General features: G+C 38.3%; 1 protein-coding gene across 3 annotated transcripts in view; it reads right to left on the minus strand.

The window, feature by feature from the left end:
- The window catches only part of EXOC6B (exocyst complex component 6B), a 563,620-nt gene that overhangs the window by 133,389 nt on the left and 406,917 nt on the right, over positions 1–23,314 (minus strand). For all 3 annotated transcript variants that reach the window (XM_037126278.2, XM_053663391.1, XM_053663392.1), the window contains one exon: positions 14,479–14,552. In XM_037126278.2, the coding sequence (XP_036982173.1) occupies positions 14,479–14,552 (74 nt within the window). The remainder of the gene's footprint in view (positions 1–14,478; positions 14,553–23,314) is intronic.

The raw sequence follows: 23,314 nt of genomic DNA on the forward strand, positions 1-23,314 counted from the left end.
TACTTCCTATTAAGATCAGGAGTAAGGCATGGATATCTCTTTCAGCACTTCCATTTGACATTGTACTGGAGGTCCCGGGGCAAGAAGCAAAAGGCATGTAGATTGCAAAGGAAGAAGTAAAACTGACTTTACTTGTAGATGCCATAGGATATAATGGGTACTCCCCAAATGCCTACGAGTGTATAAAATACTACTATATCTAATAACCGAATTCAGAAAGTTTGAGATTCAAGGTCAACATAAAAAACCCAAATGTATTTTTATACACTGGCAATGAATAATTAAAAGTCAACATTAAAAGAACAATACCATGTATAATAAACATGAGTTACTTTGGAATAAATTGAAAAAAAATGTGCAAGATTTGTTGAAAACTATAAAGCACTGATGAGAGAATCCAAACGTATAATTAATGGAGAGAGAGAGAGTGACTGTGTACATGGATTAGAAGACTCAATATTGTAAAAATGTCAATTCTCCCCAAATTGACCTATGAATTTGACAAAATCCTAGTCAAAATTCCAACAAGCTACTTTGTATGCATTGAAAAGCTGACTCTAAAATATATATGTAAAGGACCTAGAATGAACAAAACAATTTAGAAGAAGAAAAAACAGAAAACTTGTACCTACTACCTGATTTCAATTCTCAATATAAAAGATCAAGACACAGCAAAAGGACAGATATACAGATAAGTGGAACAGACTATCACACATACAGGTCAACTGATTTTTGATAAAGGTGTCAAAGCAAGTCAATGGAGAAAGCATAGCCTTTTTAACAAATGGTGCTAGAACAATTGCACATTCTATATACAAATGCAAACCTTAATCCTATCTTATATCATATGGAAAAACGAACTAAAAATGTATTAGTAGAAACCTAAATATAAAATGAACACTACAAAACTCCCAGAATAAAACATAGAAGATAATTTTTGTGACTCAGGGTTAGGTGAAAATTTCTTAGGATAGGACAGAAAGAACATGATCCATAAAAAAGTGATATAATTATGAAATGTTATTGTAATAAAAACCTCAGGCTTTTTGAAAGATACTGTTAAGAAAATTAAAAGCCAGAGACTTAAGAGAAAAAAGTTACCAAACACATAACTCATAATGGACTGTTAACCAGAATAAATATAAATCTATTACAACTCAATAATAAGAATTACTATAAAAACTGGACAAAAAATTTGAATAAACCCATCATAAAAGAAGACATACAGATGCCCAATAAGAACACAAAATAATGTTTAGCATCCAGAGTCACTACAAGGATGCAAATTAAAACCACTACAAGACACTACTAAATACCTATTAGAATGGGGCAGATTTTCAAAATTGACAACATCGAGTATGTGAGAGCAGATACAACTCTCACATATGGTGGTGCACATGAAAAATTGAAAGGCCACTTTGGAAAACCAGTTTCACAGTTTCTTACAAGGTTATGTACACTTAATATGTGACTCAGTAATCCCATTCCTACGTACACATTCTAGAGGAATGAAAACATATGTCCACATGAAAGCCTTTACACAAACATTTACCATGGCTTTATCCATCAACTCTTTACAACGAGTACACAAATAATCCTTATAATAAAATACTATCCTGCAATAAAAATGAATAGACTACTAATATATGCAACAATATGGATGAATCTCAAAAGCATCATGCTAAGCAAAAGAGATCAAAATTAAAAGTGTTATTCCAGTTGTATATACAATTCCATATACATGACAAAGTTGTAGCATCAGAAATCAGATCAGTCACTGCCACAGGCTGGGCATGGGAAGAGGAGACTCACTGCAAAGAGGAATAAAGAAACTTTTGAATGATAGAAATATTCTGTATCTTGATTTTGCAGGTGGTTACACAACTGCATATATCTGTAAAAATTTACAGAGTTGTATATCTAAGAAGGATGAATTTTACCCTGTGTAAATTATACCTTAATAAACCAACAAACTAAAGACTATCACATCAAGTGCTGAAGAGCATGTAAAACAAACTGAAACTCTCATTCACTATTGGTGGGTAGAAAAAATGGTTCAGGCACTTTGGAAAACAGTTTGACATTGAAAAAAAAATAGTTAAGTAGACACTTACTAAAGGCCCAATAATCCCACTCCTAGAATTACCCAAGAAAAATAGAAGCCAGTATCTACACGAGCACTGGGACATGCATGTTTGTAACAGAGCCTTTTTCATAATAATACAAAGCTGGAATCAACAAAATGTCCATAAATGCAGTAGGTGAATGACTAATTGAATTATGATACATCCAAGTAAAGAAGTATCACTCATTAATAAAAAGAAATGAATTAATTATTGGCATACCCAATAACATGGATGTATATCAAAATGTTATACTGAATGAAAGAGGCCAGGCATAAAGGGTGTAAAAAAATAGAAATTCTAGAATTTCATGTAATATGCTATAGAATTTCATGTAATATGCTCTAGAATATGCTATATAGAAAATTTTATCTTTCAGCCTATTTAAAAAATTTTTAATCAGATATAATTTTGTGTCCAATAAAATGAACGTATTTCACATGTAGAGTTTCATGAGTTTTGACAAATACACACCCTGTGTCACCACCACCACCAAGAACACCCCGCCATCCTGAGGGATTTCCTGGTGCTTCTCTGCAGTCACTCAGGTCCCTGTGCCCTGGTCACCACTGAGCTTCTCCCAAGAGATGCTCTGGAATTTTATATGCATTTTAGAATTGCATGGTTGAATAGTTTATTTTTTTATTGGTGACTGGTATTTTTATATGGGTATGTCACAATTTATTTAGTCATTCACCTGTTTATATTTATGAAGTAACCAACTGGAAACAAGATAAAATAGGTTTTAGATCCTAGGATATAAAGATGAATTTAAAATAATTCATAGGGCTTGCAAGCATTAAATAAGATAAAGTTAGCATCAAATAAAATTATGTTACTTAATATTTGGTAAGTATATAATCAAAGACAGTAGGAAACTAATGTTAGAGAAATCAAATAATCTGCCAAATGTCACACCTAGTCACCCAGGTCTGCCCAACTTCCAACTTCTTTACCATGATGCCACCCTGACACCCGGCACAGGGCTCTTGGAAATCACAGGTACGGGAGTCCCATCTTCCTGGTGTTTAAGGGGTTGAGACAAATGAAGGAGATACTAGAAGTTTAATAGGCCAAGACAGTTTCCTTTCCCCACACCTAAGAGGTTTGGACAACTGCTAAGTGTTCAGCATTTAGCAGTGACTCCAAACACCTCTCTGCTCTCCTACTGGGAACAGATCCTAAATCCTTGGATTGACTGAGGATCTTGCCTATTTAAGGAGTCAGTGGCCACTTTTTCTTTTCTACTGGGTAGTCTCAGCAAATGTATAAATTTGTGTTGTATAGTATAAAACACAAAGAGGGAACCTTAGAAGCTATTCTAAGAACAGTGAGCTGTCCTTTCATACCAACACTATCCAGAAGGGCTTCATGCCCAAGTTCAATTCTCTCTCTCTCTCTCTCCACATTCTCTGAGCTAATTTGCTGTTGAAATCAAGAAAGACCAAGAAAGAAATGATCCTAGCTAACCAAGGAGAAGCTACTTTAAGAGACGAGAATCCCATAAATATGGCTGTGTGCTGTGTCTGAAATTGGTCCCTTTGAACTCCCTGTTTGCTGATGTGCTGCTGACAAGGCTCCTTCCTGGGAATGGCTGCCTCAGAGTATCCATTTTTCCTCAACTTACACATTCTGTCTTACCTCTGCCTGTAGTTCTCTCTTTCATTTGGTTCCTGTTCCACCTTTGTTGCTACCCTTGGGACTTGGCACTTCAGAATGTCCTTTTGGTTCTCTACCTTTACCAATGCTCTCTGGTTCCCCTCTCACAGCCAGTCTTACCACAATTCCTTACCCATTCCTGGTTCCTGATTTGCCCAGACAGACTGTTTTAACATTCAAATCAGGGTTCCAAATGCTCTTTTTGGTTCTTGTTCCCCAGGGCCTATGCTTGTAACTGTGGCTCCCAGGTAGTTAATTCTCTCATAGCTAAGGGGGCTTCTTTCTTGGCAAACTGAAATATGCCCCTATTCCCTACATCTAGCCCTTTGCTGTCACTCTCTGCTGCCCTCCAGCGGCTTGCAGTAGTATGCATTTTAGTTAGAAATTAGTTCCAAGGCCTGACTCTCCTGCCCTTTCTTTGGCCTATGAGTGTCCTCTAATAGGAGACTAGACAGTGTAGCAGTGTAGTTAATAGAGATGAGGTTTGTGTTCATAACCCATTAGGCTTTAATTACGCCAACATTACCACAACCTCTAATACCACTGCTACTCCCAGGGATATTTACTGGTGATGACTTTCTCCTAAATATGTGACTGTCAGATTCCAGGTATGTGATTCCAGATGGTCAGTTATGAGTATGCATATTCATGCTATGTGGGGGAAATAAGGGACAAACCTCCAGAGTTTCTGAGGCATGGTTTGTTGGGAGAAGCAGAGAGCGGTCCAGGGCCTCAGGCAAGCCTAGCGGCTAGCCTCACAGATTACCTAGGTCTCTTAGAATGCAGCTGAGAGGATCACCAATGCTCGTGAGCTAACAGAAACTGCCAGGTAGTTCAGTATGCTGTGCTTATTAGCTCTTCACATAAGAGCTGAAGTTGAATGAAACTCTAGCTTTTGAACTGATAGATGTCACTATGAGGCTATCTAAAATGATGATGGCACCATGCCCACGTTAAAAATTACAGTTGTTCTACTGGAGCAAAGGGTAGAAGGGTTGTCACAGCCGAGACACACTGCTGGAAAAGGCTGTTCTAAACCCTGGTGGAACCTCTAAGCAGCAGAGCGCTGCCTCTGGGTCAGACCCCCCATCAACCCAACACCGTGCCAATATGGGTTGGCAGTAATGACAGGTACTGTTACTTTGGGAGGCCCACGTGTCAAAGGCCAAAACCGATGTATTATTCATGGTAAAATATGTTAAAAGCCTGGTGTTTTGTCTCCTGCTAACCAAAAAATTGTCTTCAACTGCTCCTAACTGAAGGTCTCTCACCATTGTCTGTCTCTGCACATCTGTCATTAACACAGTTTAGGGACTGATGGGGCCCACAGTGCCTGTCATCATGCATTGGCATTTCTAGACTAAGTGGCTAAAGGTTGAGACCCTAAAAGTGGCTCAGAAGCTACCTCTCTACCAAGCTCAACTGTGCAAAGAACTGAGTGTCTGTTGCCCACATTCCTACTAAGTGGGTGACTTCCTCTCTGAGGAAGAGCAAAGCCCCTGGAAACTACACTGTAGAGCTGATCAGACCTCCCACCTTCCCTCCAAGGACCCCAACTATTCACTGTTTAAAAAAATAAATGAGAAGTCTATCTCTATAAGATTACTATGGTGTCCATGTGGTTAGCATCCACTGATTCCCAACTTCCTGAAACAATTCTATGAGAACTTTAAAAATTAGACCTATGAGTTGGTAAAATGATTTCCATAGTGAGAGGATAATAAGTAGAAACCAACTTGCCCCACTCGCTATGATGCCATTTGGCCCATTAAATGCCTGGGTCAATACCTAGCACTTAAAATGACACCTTACAGACTCTCTATAAGAGTTGTGCTCTGCTTGGATATTATTTCATGAGATGTTGGCCTGGGAAAAAAAAGCTGCTGCATTAAATTTAAAAACCAAAGAGCTCTGAGGCAGAATTTTTTAGCTTACCTCCTTCCTAGTTAAGAGGCTGGTATGAGGTGAGACAGAGCCTCAGCGGTTCAAGAACAGACTCTTCCCCACTCTGTAAATCCCAGAATGTGTTGCTTATTACTTATTCTGGCTCAATGGAGTCTATTTTCAAAAATGTTACATTTTTTTTTATTGACTCAGACCCAAAGGTGTTAACCCTCTCCTGCTTGGGATTAGGAATCATTTGATGTCAGAGCGTGTTTTGGGGTTAGAAGTAACACTCTGAAAGTTATGGGTTTCTGTCAAAACAACTCAGGCAAAACAATTTTGTCATTACAACTAGAAAACCTTGCTTTCAAAAACCAAAGGGCCACTTCATAAAGTATTTCAAGTTGACCATGTTATTTATGTCAGGATGCCAAACCATAGCTAAAAGCTCTTTTCTGAAAGCCCATGTATCAGTGTACAGCAGATTTATCTTCCTGGGGATCTTTCCAGAAAACTAGGCAGCTGTCCCTAAAACTGAACAACGTACCATCAACACAAAAACAAAATCTAGGTAAAGTGGCATCCCCTCAAAGCTTCAAGGCCACCTGCAGAGAGATTTTTAGGAAGAGTAGAACGTTGAAAAGGCCTGTTCTACAAGCAAGGGCAAACGACACGAGACTGTAAGCTTCTCTTGGGCAGGGTCCAGGTTTTGGTCACTGCACTAAGCCCATTACATTGCTACACTCACTGCAACAGCGCAAGGCACAGTGCTGAACGGTGAATGAACGTTTTCCAATCAAGGAGGTCTATGTTTTATTCAAATGCTTGCTGTGCCTATGTCAGGACATGGACTGTGGTCTGTAGAAACTTTTAGTGGCTCCATATAGCAAAAAAGATTTGTGTGAGTGGTCTGATACATTACTTACTACATCCTCTTCTAATCACCAAATGCTTTTGGGATGTGACAGAAGGACATCGGACATCTACCCACATACACATGTTCTCCACATAGATACGCTACTGTATGGGTGATACAGATAACCTTTTCCAAGATGACGTGTTTTCTAACTCCTCCACCCACATTAGTCACAGGAATGGCATCTCCCAACTCTGTGAGTTGTCAAACTGTTTGATTTCAGATTCTGGTGCAGATAACTCCCAGTACTACAAGATATTCAAGACCAAACACAGTCTGAAGGTCAACAAAATACTTCAGTTAAGCACGTGGAGTGTACATCTCCTGACAGCCTCACTGATCCACACACTTTACCACTAGAGGGTCTGCATGCCACTCTATTCCCTTCCACTGAGACTGTCCCTCCACGAATACCTGCCCGCACTGCCCCCCCTTCTCTGCACCTCCGGGCTTCTCCACCATGACTCTGTTGGTAGCAGCAGTTCAGTAAATACTGGGGAAAACTATAGGCGCTGCCACCCCCCACAAAAAAACCACCCTCCAAATTATACCAGCAGGTTACAAACAAATATTAGGAAGTACAAGTGGGAGACAGCTTTCTTCCTATTAAACACAGCTGAATAATTGTGACGAACACTGATACCTGAGGTCCCTCAAGGTGTGGGATTGTCTCACCCCAACACCGGCCTCCTCGCTGGGGGTTGATTAGACTGGCCAGAGTGAAATATTAAGAAGAAATTCTACTGACTATATATTATGTTGATATGTGGTATATTAGAAGAAATAAGTTTCTGATTTATATTGAAAACTTATTTTGATTTATATAATATATAGTAGGGTACTCTACTGACATTTTAAACTCATTGTTTAAAATATAAGCAATTATTAGACAAAGTTAAGATCTTGCCACAAGAGCCAAGAGCAGAGAGGGAACGTTCCACTTAGCAGGAATATTCTTCATCAGACTTGGGGACGGCAGAGAGAAGGGAAGGCGATTTGATTCAAAAACCAATATTTTATTGAGTAGGATCAAGAGAGGATGGGAAATAGAGGGACAGTTTTACATAATTGGGTTCTTCAGTTATTCTCAGATTTCCCTACCTGATGTTCACAAACTGAAGGTAATAATTTCATATCAGAATTTGTCCAACATTTCCAAAGAAGTATACAATTATTTCTCTGAGGTCCTATGCTTGTTTTTAAGGGAGGTTAAGTGTGTGCGGTGGAAACGCACTATGTTTACTTTAGACTGAAGGTTTAGAAATTGGGGAATAGCTGGTCTAGAGGGAATGTAACCAGCTCAATCTAAAAAAAGCTGCAGATATCTTGGGATAGCTTTGCTATAGGAGTTGTTGCCAACAATTTCCATTCAGTAGATCTGAGGCAATGCCACAGTCGAGTTCATTCAGCTTTATAAAACTTACGTATGCTAGAAGTAATTTAACAGTTGGGACCAAGAGCAGAAAAGGTTATATTACTGAAGAAAAGAACACACTCAAACCTTTTCCTGTTAGTCAAACATGTAAGATGAACAGCTATAAATTAAATAAGTATACAAATAACACAAATAATTTTTCCGGGGAAGTTGAGAGTCCCTTACAAAGAATGTGAATAACGGAAATGTGAACTTTCTCAGGAAGCCCGCAACAAGCAGCATTTGCTGAGGAAAAGTATAGGACATTAAAAAAAAAAGGACCATGAGGAAGCTGAACAGTAAAAATAAGAATAAAAAAGAGGAATTAAGAAATGGTGGTTTAAAGAAATTAGCCTAATTCTTTTTTTTTAATTTAAAAAGATTTCATTTATTTATCTTTAGAGGGGAAGAGAAGGAAAGACGGAGAGAAACATCAATGTACAGTTGCCCCCTGTGCATCCCATGCTGGGAACTGACATGCAACCCAGGCACGTGCCCTGACTGGGAATTGAACCGTGGTTATTTGGTTCGCAGGCCACGCTCAAGCCACTGAGAAATTAGCCTAACTCTTAAAGAAAGAAAGATAGTCTAGACCTGGATTAAATCACACACACAGAGTCATGGAGGAGGGGTTGCTGGGTGCCCGGTGCACCACCAGCCCCTCTAAGGGACTTCTGGCAGATGCCGCCTGAGGATTCGATGGCCACATGTCTTTCTCCCTGAGAAAGGTAAGATCTGTAAACTCGGGTCTGAAGTCAGAGGAAATGGTGATATTGCTGGTATACCTGAAACGGTGAAGTATGCTGGAAGATGGTCACAGACTATGTGATTGATACAAAATCAGAAGATGTTATCATACCAACCTGACTCGAAGAGGAAAGGAATTGGTGTGAAAAGAGAGAAAATGAAGCCAGAGAAACAGAGCAGACTTAACAAAAAGCTGGGCTAAGAAAACCATGTATGAGATGGAGAGGTCTGGAGGCGGTGTGGGCTGATGGGGCTGCAGATGACACTGAACTCAGCTCAGGCCAGCAGTTCAGGTGCAAAAGGATAGAAAACACAAGTCAAGAATTATGCATAAAAGATCAATAATGTAACAAACAACTATTTTAAATGTCTGCCACCCAATTTTGTATACTTTTTGGAGCAAAGACTTGGGCTGGAAATTTTAACAACAGTTATAAAAATGACAAATGAATATGCTCTGGCCCAGCAGTTCTATTCCAGGAATTTAAGATTGGCACACTTACAGATAAAAATAAGTGTGTGTATGCAAGGTGCCTCTTTGAAATGTCATTTGTAACAGCAGAGTAGAAAAAAAAAGCTTTGGGAACAGCCAGCTGTCAGGCAGTAGGGATCGCTTAAGAAAATCATGAAAATTTCACAGTGAAATATTATGCTGTGCTGAAAAGAATGAGGAGGTGTGGCTTTCTGACACGAAATCTTTCTGAGCCACACAGCTAAAGGAAAAAACAAAGCACATATATCTGTAATTACTTTGATATGTATAAATATTTCTAAATATACACAAAAAGTTAACAAGAGCAGCTGCTCTAGGAAGAAGAACTTGTTGGCCAGGAATGAGACTTTCACCCTTTTATATTTTTTTATGAAACATGTGAATGTTCAGGCCTAATGTTACAAAAATATTTATACTGTAAATATTTTTTAAAATTAAGATCATTGGAACTCTCCCAGTTTAATAATGTTATGTAAATAGAAATCAGGCTTAAAACATTATATACACAGTATGAACCCGATTTTTTATAAACTTATATACAGGTAAAGAAATTGAAGAAAACATTTCTTCTATTGTTTGAACCTTTCTGTATTTTCCAAACTTTCTACTGAAAGCATATTCTTCCTTTACAATCAGATAAGCACTACATAGCTTATTTTCAACTATATATATATATATATATATCTTATTTGTATATTCAATTCAAATTGGTTGTTGAAAAAGACACACACACTTTTAAACAAAACTTAAAACTAGTTATTCTCTATACTTGAAATAACTTCTACCCATCAACATCTAACTTTCTGTTTAACTCTTCACCTTTCACCTTTTCCATGAAATATTTTATAATTGCTCAGTTCTACAAAAAACCTATTTCATGGCCTCTATGCATATAATCTTGCTCCTGACTTGTACTGTTTATTTTGCATCATTTACATAAAAGTCTTATATCCCAACCAGAGTGTTAAGTTGGAATCTATTTCCCCATTCCTTGAATTTGGGTCAGCCTTGTAACTAGCTGTAGCCAAAAGCATAGATGATTTGCTAGTTCCAAGTGGAGGCTTCAAGGCACATGTCCTCCTGCTCTGTTGGAACCCTGTCAAGATGCCAGGTAAATAAGCCTGGTCTGGCTGCCCCTGGGTGAGAGATCACATGGAGCAGAGAAGAGGTGGCCTAGACCAGGCAGCCCCTAGTTCATCTAGCAAATTGACCCCAAAACCTGAGTCAGCTCAGCTGAACCTACTGCAAACTGCCAATCTGTAGAAACTTAAGCTACATAAATGGGTCTTATTTTAAGCTAATACATTGTGGAGTGATGTGTTTTTTTAGCAAAAGCTGCAAAAATAATTGAAACATACCTAATGGCTTCATTCTGTGAATGTCATAGAGTGTGTCTTATGTTAGAGTCAAGTATTTGCTGACAACCTCTTTGCTCCTGGAGAGCAGAGACTGTATCCTCTTTGGTTGTGTATTTCTACATACCTAGCTTGTGCTTTGTTCATTGTAGCCACTCAGAATTTGATTAATTGAAATAAAAATTAACTGAACCTCAAGCTCTGGTGTTCATCAGCATTATCTATTGAATGTTTAACAAAAAAAATACACACCAAAGCACTGTTAAAAAGTCAAGTAACTCCTGAGAATTTACTATTGGTCTTGTATTGCAATTCCCCATTATTTTAGGCCAGCAAGTACTAGTACTTGGAGTGTACATGTCACTTCAAGGTAGTTCATAAGTGAACCCTTAGGGTGTCCTTCTCAATATTTACTATTAACCCAAATTTGGATTTTGATAGAAATATGTATGTAGGTTTAGTACATGAATGTGAAGTTGTAGTGCAATACTACTTTTATAAATTTGGAAATATATAAAGTATAAAGTGGCAAAAAAGGAGATTTTGATGTTTATTGTCTAATTCACGTTGTTATTATTAACAGCAGGTATTCTAACCCCAGAAATCTGACAAATGAGATATGTATGTAAATTTATTATAACTTTCAAGTGTTCTGCATATAAAATATCATGAAAGCTTGTACATTCAAAATGTCACATCACTTTTTTCCTTAAGAAGTGGGAAAATCAGAATAGACAGGACGAAAGAGAAAGGATGAGTAGTTTTGCTATCCACATCTAATTTGCTCCCTAATGAAATTCTATAGCTTTTAAATGACACCCTGCTATTACAGTCTATAAAGAGATGATTTCATCATACATTCCATGTTTTGAATATTTAAAAAATTATCATCCAGTTGATAGTATCTGAAACACTCTAAAGCAAAAGAACATGAAAGTATGCTCAGGATGAATATACTCATAAACCAGGGAGGTAAACATACTCGATGGCAGTGAAAGAACATCTTTGCTTCACTAAACTGGGAACAAATCCCCTTTTTGCTTGAGTGTGCAACCCATAACTTATCTTAACTTTAACTTTTTCCTTTTGACATCTGCCATTCCTGTTTATTGTCATCTTTGACTTATAAAGGACATAAAATTTAGTTAATGAAGTGGATAACTAAATCAGAACATAAAAGATTTAGATAGTCTAAATATATAAAATTGATAAAAAAAACCTGTGTTGTTAATATGCTTAAAAGAAAAACATAGTCCAAAGAGAGTAAAGTCTCCAATTTTGGTCCATAAGGACTAGATGAGAAATAGGTGACAATGCTACATTTGAAAAAGACTCAATTATCACAAGACAGGAAGCTTGACAAATCAGGATAAAAAACCCATCCCCCCAAATTGGGGTGCATTAATAAAAACGTAAAGAGTCCAAGTTAACTGAGACAGTTTTTAGCCAACTTACGAAATACCTTTCTAATAGTCAGATGATCCTAAGGTGGACAGACCTTGCTGCTTTGAACCAATGAGTTGTCTTCAAGGAACAAATTAAACACAGTCTAGGGTGCTGTACAGGGATTCACGTATCAAGCCAAAGGTTATACTGCAGGATTTTTAAGACTAGTCTCCAGCCTCCGAATTCTTTAACTCTATTTTAGGATTCTGAAGAGCACATGCAAAAGACACATTTTCAAGAATGCTTAATCATGCCTCATTTGAAGTCAAGGTACTTCCTTTGGAAACATACTCCCAGGCTTTCTATTTATAGTTTGAACATCTCCACAGTTCAAAAAAAAAAAAAAAAAGAATAAGTCTTCTTTTAAAAAGATGCTCACTTGCAATAAATTATGAGAATGACTAAGATAACTGCAAAGAGATCAACATTTTCGGGACAGGATGTGGATAATTTTCCTCATAGTAATTCAACCTACCCGAGTCCTCTCAATAATGAGCTACAGCTAGAGAACTAGTCAAGTTTTTCAAATGACCTGTTAAAAAATTTAAGCTGCATTAACAGAGATGGATGTTAATAGAAATAGGTGACAGATTTAACAGGAAGAGACATACTCTTTCATTATTAGCAAAATTTTAAGTTTCGGGTTCTACCATTAAAACATTATAAAAGGACCAGGAGAACAGCAATGTGACAGAACACAGGAACGGAAGCATACACAACAGGGCTGAGAGCTCACGAGCACTGGGGCATGCGTCCCTGGCTCAGGTTCACCTTACTTTGGCTGTGCTTTCTAACTTATTCCCCTAGTTAACATTTTCTGTGAACACCAGTTGCTTTCCATAGGGACCCAAACCACAAACTAGACAGAATAACCACACTGCCTTCTCATGAACAGTGAGAAAGGAGAATTTTTTTCTCAGATGTGTTTCTCCAATGAAATTCAGTTTCTGCTTTCCAAGAAAGCCAATTGGCTCAGAAGTTTCTGAGAAGAAAAAGGGGGAAAAGTCCAACAGATCTACTCCACAAAACCCTAAAGCAAAATTCCAATCTTGCAGTCTTACATCAGCCAAGGAGTTAAAACATAAATGTCTCAGTTGAGCTGCTGAATACACAGGTGGAAGCCCTTAAATGTAGAGAGATACTGCACTCCATTCATAACCATGCTGAGAAAGCCTTTATGTGTAAGAGAACCCCCACCTCGGCCCCCAAATATTAAGTTGACACACGTTTCTGGGACGCGGCCGGAATCCTCAAACTTTGGCGGATCTATAGAGAAACAATATTCTGTTTTCTGCTTAACAGGGCTTTCCAGAATTGTCATCAGATGACAGATTACACCACCCATCACATGGATTCAGGGGTAGCTCAAGCCATCCATTATGGGTTAAAAGCTGTTCCAGCATGAATCGAGTCACAGTGGTAAGGAGACTACCGATACAGCTTTAAGAAATACCCTGGGCATCTAAAAGTTTTCAGAATGCAAACTATGTCAGCTCTGAAAACAAGAGGCACTGAATCATTATGGCAGGAGAAACAAAGCCAGCCCCCCTTTTTAAAACAGACCAAAAAAAAGATTGTTTTAATAGGAGAGAAGCATCAGTCATTGATTCTTACTTCATTCACACTTTCTATCCAACCCCATCCATCTTCAGAGTGAAGAGATGACAGAGCCCAGTTAACTCTCTCCCTCCTTAGGCCCCTGCCCATCCTGTCCTCTGTACCCAAACCACCAAGGCCCACCCACCATTCCAACCCACAGGCAACAGCCGTATGGAACAACTCGTTCTATCTGATGGGCTGGCAAAGCTCAGGTATGCCTCGGGATGGGCTTTCATCACATTACTTTAACAGGGTTGCCTGTCAGGGTAGCATGGGTGGTCAGGGCCTTTGCTAATTCTTCTAAAATGACCACTTAGTCACTCATGGCTGACCACATTCCACGAAAGAGGAGATGGGAAGATTTCAGGCAACAGAAACAAGTCAACAAGACAAACCAACAATCCAGAATGTAAAACATTTCATTTTCCTTAAATGCTGCTGCCCTCATTATCTGCAAACAAAAGTTCTCTAGGCGGGCAGTCTCTGCATCAGTGCACCTGCTTAGCATTGGTTTGCCGAGTTATCTTTTCGCTGTGTCTGCAGAAGCCAACTATAGCACAATGGGTCACATCACTTGAGGGTCACTTGAGTCCCTCTACTCTTTGGGTCCCTCCTCCCACCTCCTGCCTTCCCTTCTACCCACAAAACCTTTAACTCCACCATAGCTAAGGATCCCAGATAGCTAAATAAAAGAGGTGGCCTCAAGCACAGAGAAAAACCCTTAGGTCTCCAGTGTGAATCGCCAACGCCAATCCCCCTTCCCTCCCCTTTTCCTTAAGACCTGATGGTCTTCAGTCACACATCTTAAAAGAAAAACAAAAAACAAAAACACAAAGACTTACTTGTCTCAAGTCGATGAAGGCCAACTGCAGCGTGTCCTCCTGGAACCCAGGCACCGGGCCGGATCTGGCAAACTCTGTGGGAAAGAAAAGAGGATAAAAAGCGCCTTTAACTAACCATGGACAGGGAGATTGGCAGACGGATGACAGGGAAGACAAGAGAGGCTGGGGGAGAGGAGGACCAAGCTTCTAAGGAGTCATGTCTCTCTCCCTTCAGCTTCTTTGTTTGCCCTTCAAAATTTGTGTCATCAAAACACCATTAATTCCAGCATCCTGACAGCAAGGAAACTGTACTAATTCGACCTGAAATTTATTCCCATGAGCCGCGCTGGGCTTCAGAGTATTTGTTTTGTGAATGGACAAACAACTTGCAAAGGAGGAGGGAGTGGGGGAGAGAAAAAAGTTTTTCCTCTCAACACAATAAAATCTTCAGCTGTGAAACTCTTTTCAGTTCCGAAAGCTATTTATATTTTAGATCGCTGAAGGAATTTTCCAATTTCACGCCTGTCACCTCATTCCCCAAGCATTTGTCAAAAAATATTCCCTGCCACATCATTAATTATTCCCTCACTGATTATTTGTATTATCTCATGAGTGCATTATTGCTCACACACACACACTTGCACACACCAGCAACAGAGGCTCCCGATACAGGCAGGGTTTGACTCTGGAGCAAAGGAACAGTTGCTCATATGAAAAGGCCCATCTAAATAAATCCTTTTTCAAAAACTTAGGAACATTTGCACAGGTCTGCCTTTCTAGTATATTTTTTCTTGTTGACTTCTATTCCACTTTCAAAACTTCTTTTTCTCTTCCCTCTTCTCCAATTTAGTCTTAGGTCAAAGAGACCAGATCCCGTGAATGCTATTCACAATGTATGGCAGTGCCCTGGGGACATGCTCAGTTTATGACTCTGGCTTCTGCATCGTTACAGGAAGATAACTGCACAGGGCTATAGGGACAAATGCTAGTAACAGTTAAGAATGTCAAATTTTATTGTCCCTAAGCCCACTTTTTATGAAATCAAAAGGTCCAGTGTAAGCCCCACACACAGGCGCATGCGTGCAAATTCACGCACAGCTAATTCAAAGGTGGACAGTTCCTATGTCTTGAATTCTCTCTATGAATCCAAAGTGCGATGGACATTTAACACCAATCTACCACTTACCTCAAAAATTCAAGGATCTGCTAAAAAAAATATGAAAAGGAATGTTTTCCTTTCAATTATATTTTTCCCCAGGAATGAATTTAAGAAATTATAAAGTTGGTCTCATATTTTTTTGAAATTAAATAAAATCCATCAAGATATTTGCATATTTGTCTGAAAAATTAGTTCAAACAACTAGTAGCTGGATAGATTCAAATGATTGGTGAACAATGATAAGAATTTACGTTCTTTAAAAATATTTCCCATCTAGGGGTTTCACAGACATAACAAGTTTTCACAAAATCCTTGCCTTACTTCAAAAGTAATGCTAAGAAGTTTAGTTGCAGGGGTTATGAAAACAATGTGTAAAATAAAATTTACAACAATTTACTAAACTGATTAAAATATAATACAAACGTCGTAAAAGAATCTTATTTTAGACATTTCAAATAAAAATGACTCATAAATGGAGACAAACTATATATTGTGATCAGCATAACTAAGTTTCTACTTGCTTTTAAAAGAAAATTCCAATGCTATTTAAAAATTAATTCTACCATATAGATAGGCCAAATGATTAAAGTTTTAAAGAACTAAAATTCTAAAACTGTACAAAGAATTGGCAAGGACTCTATTAGTAGAAAGCCTGACATTATCCACCCTTCATATTTTATAATAGCCATTATCTACGATAACCTTGCATATGGCAGCTGTGCAAGTCACATGTACAAATTTCCCATTACATGCTCCTATAGAAAGCAGTTCTTTGAATTACAGCCGCGGCCACTCTGACAGCCTTTGACTGTCAGGTGGTCTGCTTAAATAAGCTTCCCACACAACGTGGTCTCATCCACGGTCAGGAAATCACCACTGCTCCCCCTGCATGACTCGAGGCTCTGCAGCATTATTTGAAGCATTGCAGTCCTCTCTGTCAGCAGGAAGCCTACTTGAGTCAAATGCAGCAACTAGCAAGGTGCTCTACTGCCTACAATGTGAAGCTCCAAAGAATTACCTATGATACGTGCTTTGAGAGCTAGCTTAAACATTCTTGAATCTCCTTATTGGCCATGCTCCCTGGGGCTCACAGATGATGCTGATGAAACCACTCAGGATTCTGGATGTGATACATCCTGAGTTCTCAGAGTCTTACTTTATAGACCTCGTTTTTATGACACACTGAATCTTCTAGCTTCCCAGAAGACACAGTGGCCTTTTAGATTTGACTCTCCTTTTATAAATCATAGAGTCAAAGAGTGACAACTGCATCAAGGTGTGACAATGTAAAGCAATTGACTGTCATGTATAGCCTATGGAAATATCTAATTACAATGTATTCAACTTCATATTGTTATTTTTCTCATTGTCTGATGCTCATGACTGCTGTAATCCCATGCAGACAGTGAACTAACTCCTCAAGGGTAAGGGCCATATCACAGAACCTAACAAGTATTCAAAATAGTAAATGTTCAACAAATACTTACATATTAAATAAGTTAGAAAAATAGCAACATTCATTAATCACACAAACACCTCACTGCCAATAAAATCCTTAGATTGAAACAGGTAAGGTATCCTTAACATAAGTATTGATAAGCAGGCTTTAGGAATTTATAATTTCCCTAAAATTAGGTGCACAGTGATTAAGGGGCTGGGCTCTGGAGTCATAAATATCAGAGTCTGAACCCCAGTGCCTAGCTCCTCGGCCATGGGAAGATTAATTTCCTTAAAGCTTCAATGTCTTCATCTCAAAAACCAGGCTAACAGTGCATCCCTTACAGTGCTGCTCTGAGGGCTGTGTGAAATGACACAGGTAATGCAGTTGGCAGCGTGCCTGGCACATCATAACTCATTATCATTACAATTAGTTGTTAGCGTGAATATGCATTTCTCTGGGAAGAAGATTCATAGCTTTCACTGACTTCTCAGAGGGCTGGTAACCAAAGGTTAAAAAACAGCTGTATATCCGAGACAAAACATTAGAAGTTCAGCTACCACTCAGTGACGAGCTGGCACTGCAGATTTAGTATCAGCAAATGCTTAAGTGTTTCACTGAAAGGAGGTTCATATGACTAATTACTAGTGCACTCGGCATAGCACAGTAATTTTCTTTGGCATTCTTTTAAAAATTCAATAGAAGCGTAAAATTGATATGCAATTTGTGACTCAGTGTACCTTTAAAAGCATATCATTGTCCTACAGTCAATTTTTTAGATGTATCAAAACTATTAATAGCATAAGAAAGTGTGAATATTTTTAAAAAACACAAAAATTTGTACATAGCCTGATTTCAACCATATAAAATATAAAATGCATAGAAAACAGGGCAGTAAGCACTCATTTCATAATATTAACAGAGGCTGTCACGGAGAGGAACGCTGTAAGAGAGCTTTATTCTTTTTATATTTTATAAATTTTAAAAATGATTCCAGACCAGTTTTATCGTAAGAGAAGAGGAAACAGAAGAACACAGGCCCGCGCCCCCAAATCATTTACCGGTGCTGATTTAGTAGTGCTTTTTCTAGTGCCTAGACCTATAACTTGTTCAAGATTTATCACTAGAAGCAATAGGGATTGACTTACACACCCGAATTTCCCAGATGCTGCCTGATAGAAAGGAGGAAAACTACACACAGGAGGGGACAAGAAGCTCCCAATCTGCTGTGATATACTGATGCTTCTGCAAACTGATTATATGTACATGCAAGCCTCTCTTTAGAGTCACATATGAAAACCTTCCTTCTTTTGACACCACGGAACAGGGAACATGTATCTAAGTACGGCCCAGTGGGACCAATGGATTTATAGGGCACAATGCACAAGCCCCTTTCTGGACTTGTCTCTGGATTCCGAGATCTGTGGTAGGTTTTCAGTCTCTGAATGGCCAAAGCCTATACAAAAACTTCCAGGGCTTGGAGTTATGCAGAGTGGCCTGAGTATTGCAAGGAAATCAGGGTGCTTGTTAGTACAGAACCAAACCGTACCTTTGACCCTCTCTTGGGCACTGAGACAAGGTCCCAGTGAGGCCAACAAGAAAGCTTCATACTGGAAAGCCTGTTGAGATTAGCAAAGCCCCTGACTGGCACGGTAACAGACCGGTACTGAACCACACTGCAGAGAGCTCCCCTCTCTTCAGCAGCTCTTCCCTGCCCTTGTCTAGTCAAGAGATGGACTCTCAGAGCCAAAGCTGGTATCAATTTGCAAATGTGAAAAATATTTTAAAGGGTAGATTGCCAAGTCATTGAAGTTAATGAAGGTTTTCATTTAAAAAAAATAAAAAGGAGGTGTAAAAGTCATATTGTTAAGTGAAGGTTTAAGTGGGAAAAGAAAATCACACCCAAAAGTATTTTACTTAACTACATACCCAACATTCCCTCACATTCTCACTACCATTAAACCTATGAGGTGTGACAATCATTTCTGAAAACAATACTAATTTTCAACAAATGTCCTGTAGTTTACATTTCTAATAATCTTCATATTATAATGAAATGAAATTAGCAAAAGAGAGAAAAAGAGGAGCAATTCCACTAATTTCAATAATGCTCTCTAGACTTCTTGAAGGCTGATCTTAAAATTACTGTCACCTAGATGGGGGAGAAAAAAATTTTTTAATTCAAAATTATCAGGTACATTCACATTTGGCCAAAGAAAACAAAATATACATTTTATAAAGAGCACAGAACCCTAATTAGAAAAAAAATGGTTAAGTCAGTTATAAGGGGCTTTGAGAAGTCAAAATGACTGCCTTAGTCTATAATCTATATAACTAGATAGGACATTATGTAGTTTATCAAAAGCAAGTTTTGAGAAACAAAATATAAAACTGATTCTTCTGAATTTCTGCAAATTGTCCACAGAACAAGAGTAATTTTCAAAGGAAGATGAGCAACAAAGTAAAATTTATTTCAGAAAACAAAACTAGTACAATACTTAGCAAATAGGTAAAATAAAACTGTTGGAAGTAAACATAATATGTTCAAATAAAAGTTAAAAAGACAGTAGATAAAGTTTTAACCAGAGGTCCCTGAATAACATCATATACTACTGTTCCCAGTAAACTTCCAGGGCGGACAGTGGGCATGATGGCATCCACATCCCTCAGTGAATGGATCAGGAATTTGGTTTGGGCCAAATAGTCAGGCTAGTAAGAAAACTCAGTACCTGGGAGCCCAAAGTATGTTGGGTACTTGTTTATATCTTAAGATCATGTCAGGTCACATGTGGTTTTTGTGGGATTGAAAAAATAAGAGCTGCTGTTGCTGTATTAACATAATGGTTTCCTGGTATCTGGCTCCCTGGAGCAACAGATAAGGAGTGTGCTAGACTACAAAGTGTGGCTCTGGGGAAGCTCAGCCTTCTTGCATCACTTCACAGTGGCTCCGCTACGCTAATTACAGAGAGGAGTTGATGGATTCCCCAGGGAATGTGCTCAAGACCCTGATGGTCAGAGAAAGGTCAGCCAGAACATAAGGAAGTGGGAATTAAGGTGAGAGGTATCAAGGAGACAAGGAAGAGATGGGATGCTGTGGGGAGGGGTTGGGGGAGGGAAGAACTCCTTGCAGATTCAACGGACTACGTTTGTGCAAGTGTGCTTGTTTGGATATGTGATCATAAAAAAGAGCTACCTTTATTTATCTAGGATATGACTCTGTGATGTAAATTATTCTTTGCTTTTTACATGTAACTCACTAGCTCTTCCACATCAAGAAGAGCAGAGGACAGTACAGGCTAACTTGAATTTATTCTCAAAAGTTTCTGTGAAAGAAATCTGATGAAAACTGATAGTAATAAAGTATGATAGCAAATGCCAAACCAGTACTCCAGATTTATAAATAATTTTTAAAGTTTAATTCTCCAATTTCAATTCTCCAAGCTCTGTTGCTCTGGAAGACAACTGAAAACTGGGATAGATACACATAGCTTTTTCATTAATAAGGAATTAATCCCCTATAAACTAGGAAATGGCCCCAAGCATGAAGAAACTTTCATGCTGCTGCTAACAGGCCAATCCGTCGCCAGCTGCCTGTACCTTGTTCACACCACTGAGGAAATGAGGGTCCAGGCACTTGCAGTAACCGGTGTCAGTGACAGCGCACTTCACCTGGAGTGGGAAGCTGTCTGATGAGGAATTAACATAGAAAATGGGAGAGGCTGATTTCTATGCCTTGCTTAACATATAAGAATAATCAGTAAAATAGTTCAATGAAACTAGTTAATCTAGTGAAAAAAAACTAGAAAACAATTCTGTTCAAGATGTAAAGAAAGAGATGATATAAGTCCCTACCATTTCATTAAGTCTAGGGTGCACTGGATGCCCTTATAGAAATGAAGTGCTGCTCTTTGTGTAAGAAATATTTTATTTTTTTGTTTACCTTTGCCTGAGGTGATATATCAGAAAAAATATTGCCATGAAAAATATCTGAGATTTTACTGCCTTGTTTTCTTCTAGAATTTTTATGGTTTTGAGTGTAACAGTTATGTCTTCAATCCACTTTGAGAATTCTTGAGTGTGGTATAAGAAGGGTCTAGCTTCATTTTTTTGCACATATCTTTCATATCTTTCCAGCATTTCCAACACCATTTATTGAATAGACTATTTTTAACCCACTGAATGTTTTTATCTTCTTTGTCAAATATTAATTAATCATAAAGGCATGGGTTTATTTCTGGGCTCCCTATTCTGTTCCATTATGATCTATGTGTCTGTTGTGATGCCAGTATCAGACTGTTTTGATTACTATGGGCTTGTAGTATAGTTTGATATTATGGTGGCATAATTCCTCCAACTTTGTTCTTCTTTCTCAAGATCACTGTGGTTATTCAGGGTCTTCCCTTGAATAGGGTTCCATTTAATTTTTAGAGTATTTGTTTTACTTTTGTGAAACACATCTTGACAGGAATTGCATTTAATCTATAGGTTGCTTTGGGTAGTGTGGACATTTTAATTATATTAATCATTTCTATCCATGAACATGGTATATGCTTTTACATATTTGTACCTTCTTCAATTTCTTTCTTCGGTGTCTTATACATTTACAAGAACAGGTCATTTACATCCTCGGTTAAAACTAAAAAGTGGAGAACAGGGGGACAGTGACTGGAGGGGAGAGGGGAAGGAATTTCAGAGGAAAAAAAGGAAGGATTTACAGGAACTAGCATGAAGGACACATGGACAAATACTAAGGGGGGGTGGAAAGGGGAGGGAGGTGGGGGCATGGGGGGTGGGCTTGGAAGGGAGTAAAAGAAAGAATACTGTAGTTGAAAAACAATTTATAAATAAATAAATGAATAAATAAATAAATAAATAAATAAATAAATAAACCCCCTAAAACTAAAAAGTGTTTGTGCAGCAAAGGAAGCCAAAAGAAAGTGAAAGGACAACCTACCAAATGGGCTCCATATTCACCAGTCATACATCTCATAAGGGGTTAATATCCGAAATTTATACAGAACTCAAACAAGTCAACACCCCAAAAAATAAACAATCCAATTAAAAAATGGTCAAAGGACCTGAATAGACACTTCTCCAAAGCGGACATGCAGATGGCCAATACACATATGAAAAGATGCTCAACATCACTAATTACCAGAGAAATGCAAATTACCAGATTTTGCCATGTATAATGCACATTAAAATGTGGGTGTGCATTATGCATGGCAAAATATGGTAAAACTACAATGAGATACCACCTCACACCTGTCAGAATGGCTATCATCAATTGATCAACAAACAACAAGTACAGGCAAAGATGCGGAGAAAAGGGAACACTCATGCACCATTTGTGGGAATTCAGACTGGTGCAGTCACTATGGAAAGCAGGATGGAATTTCCTCAAATACTTAAAAATGGAACTGGCTCATGACCCCAGTGATTCCACTGCTGGGAATACTAAAGAAATCTGAAACACTAAATTGAAAGAATATATGTACCCCTGTGTTCACTGCAGCATTATTTACAATAGCCAAGATTTGGAAGCAGCCCAGGTGTCCAACAGTAGATGAGTAGATAAGAAAGCTGTGATACATTTACATAATGGAATACTACTTGGCCATAAAAAGAAGGGAATCTTACCTTTTGTGACAGTATGAATGGACCTGGAGAACCTTATGCTAAGTGAAAACAGTCTGAAACAAGAATCATATGATTTCACTATATGTAGAATCTAATGAATAACATAAACAAAATAGAAATGGACTCATAGAGAGCAGACTGACAGCTGTCAGAGGGGAGTGGGGTTGTTGGGATGGGTGAAAAAGGTGAAAGAATTAAGCAAAAAACAAAACAAAACTAACAAGGAAATAACCTCAAAGGCACAGCCAACAGTGTGGTGGTTGCCAGTGGAGAAGGCGGGTGGGGCAGGTAGAAGAAGGCAAAGGGGGAGAAATGGTGATGGAAGGAGACCTGACTTGGGGTGGTGAGCACATAATACAATATGCGATGACATACTGTAGAATTCTACACCTGAAGCCTATATAATTCTACTAATGTCACCCTACTACATTAAAAAATAAATTAAAAAATAATATTTTAAATGATAGATAAAAATACTTTCACTGAGTTCACTAAATTAAACAGAGTGACTTTTACATTGTGTGACTGTTCGCAGACGAAGGGTTAAAGAAAGTCAGGACAAGTGACAGAAAAATGTTGTGCCACATACACTGAACTATCCCTTAATTTCCACAGAATAT

The sequence above is a fragment of the Artibeus jamaicensis genome, unplaced genomic scaffold (assembly GCF_021234435.1).
Source record: "Artibeus jamaicensis isolate MK-2021 breed Jamaican fruit bat unplaced genomic scaffold, CSHL_Jam_final contig_3174, whole genome shotgun sequence".
Classification (NCBI taxonomy): Eukaryota; Metazoa; Chordata; class Mammalia; order Chiroptera; family Phyllostomidae; genus Artibeus; species Artibeus jamaicensis.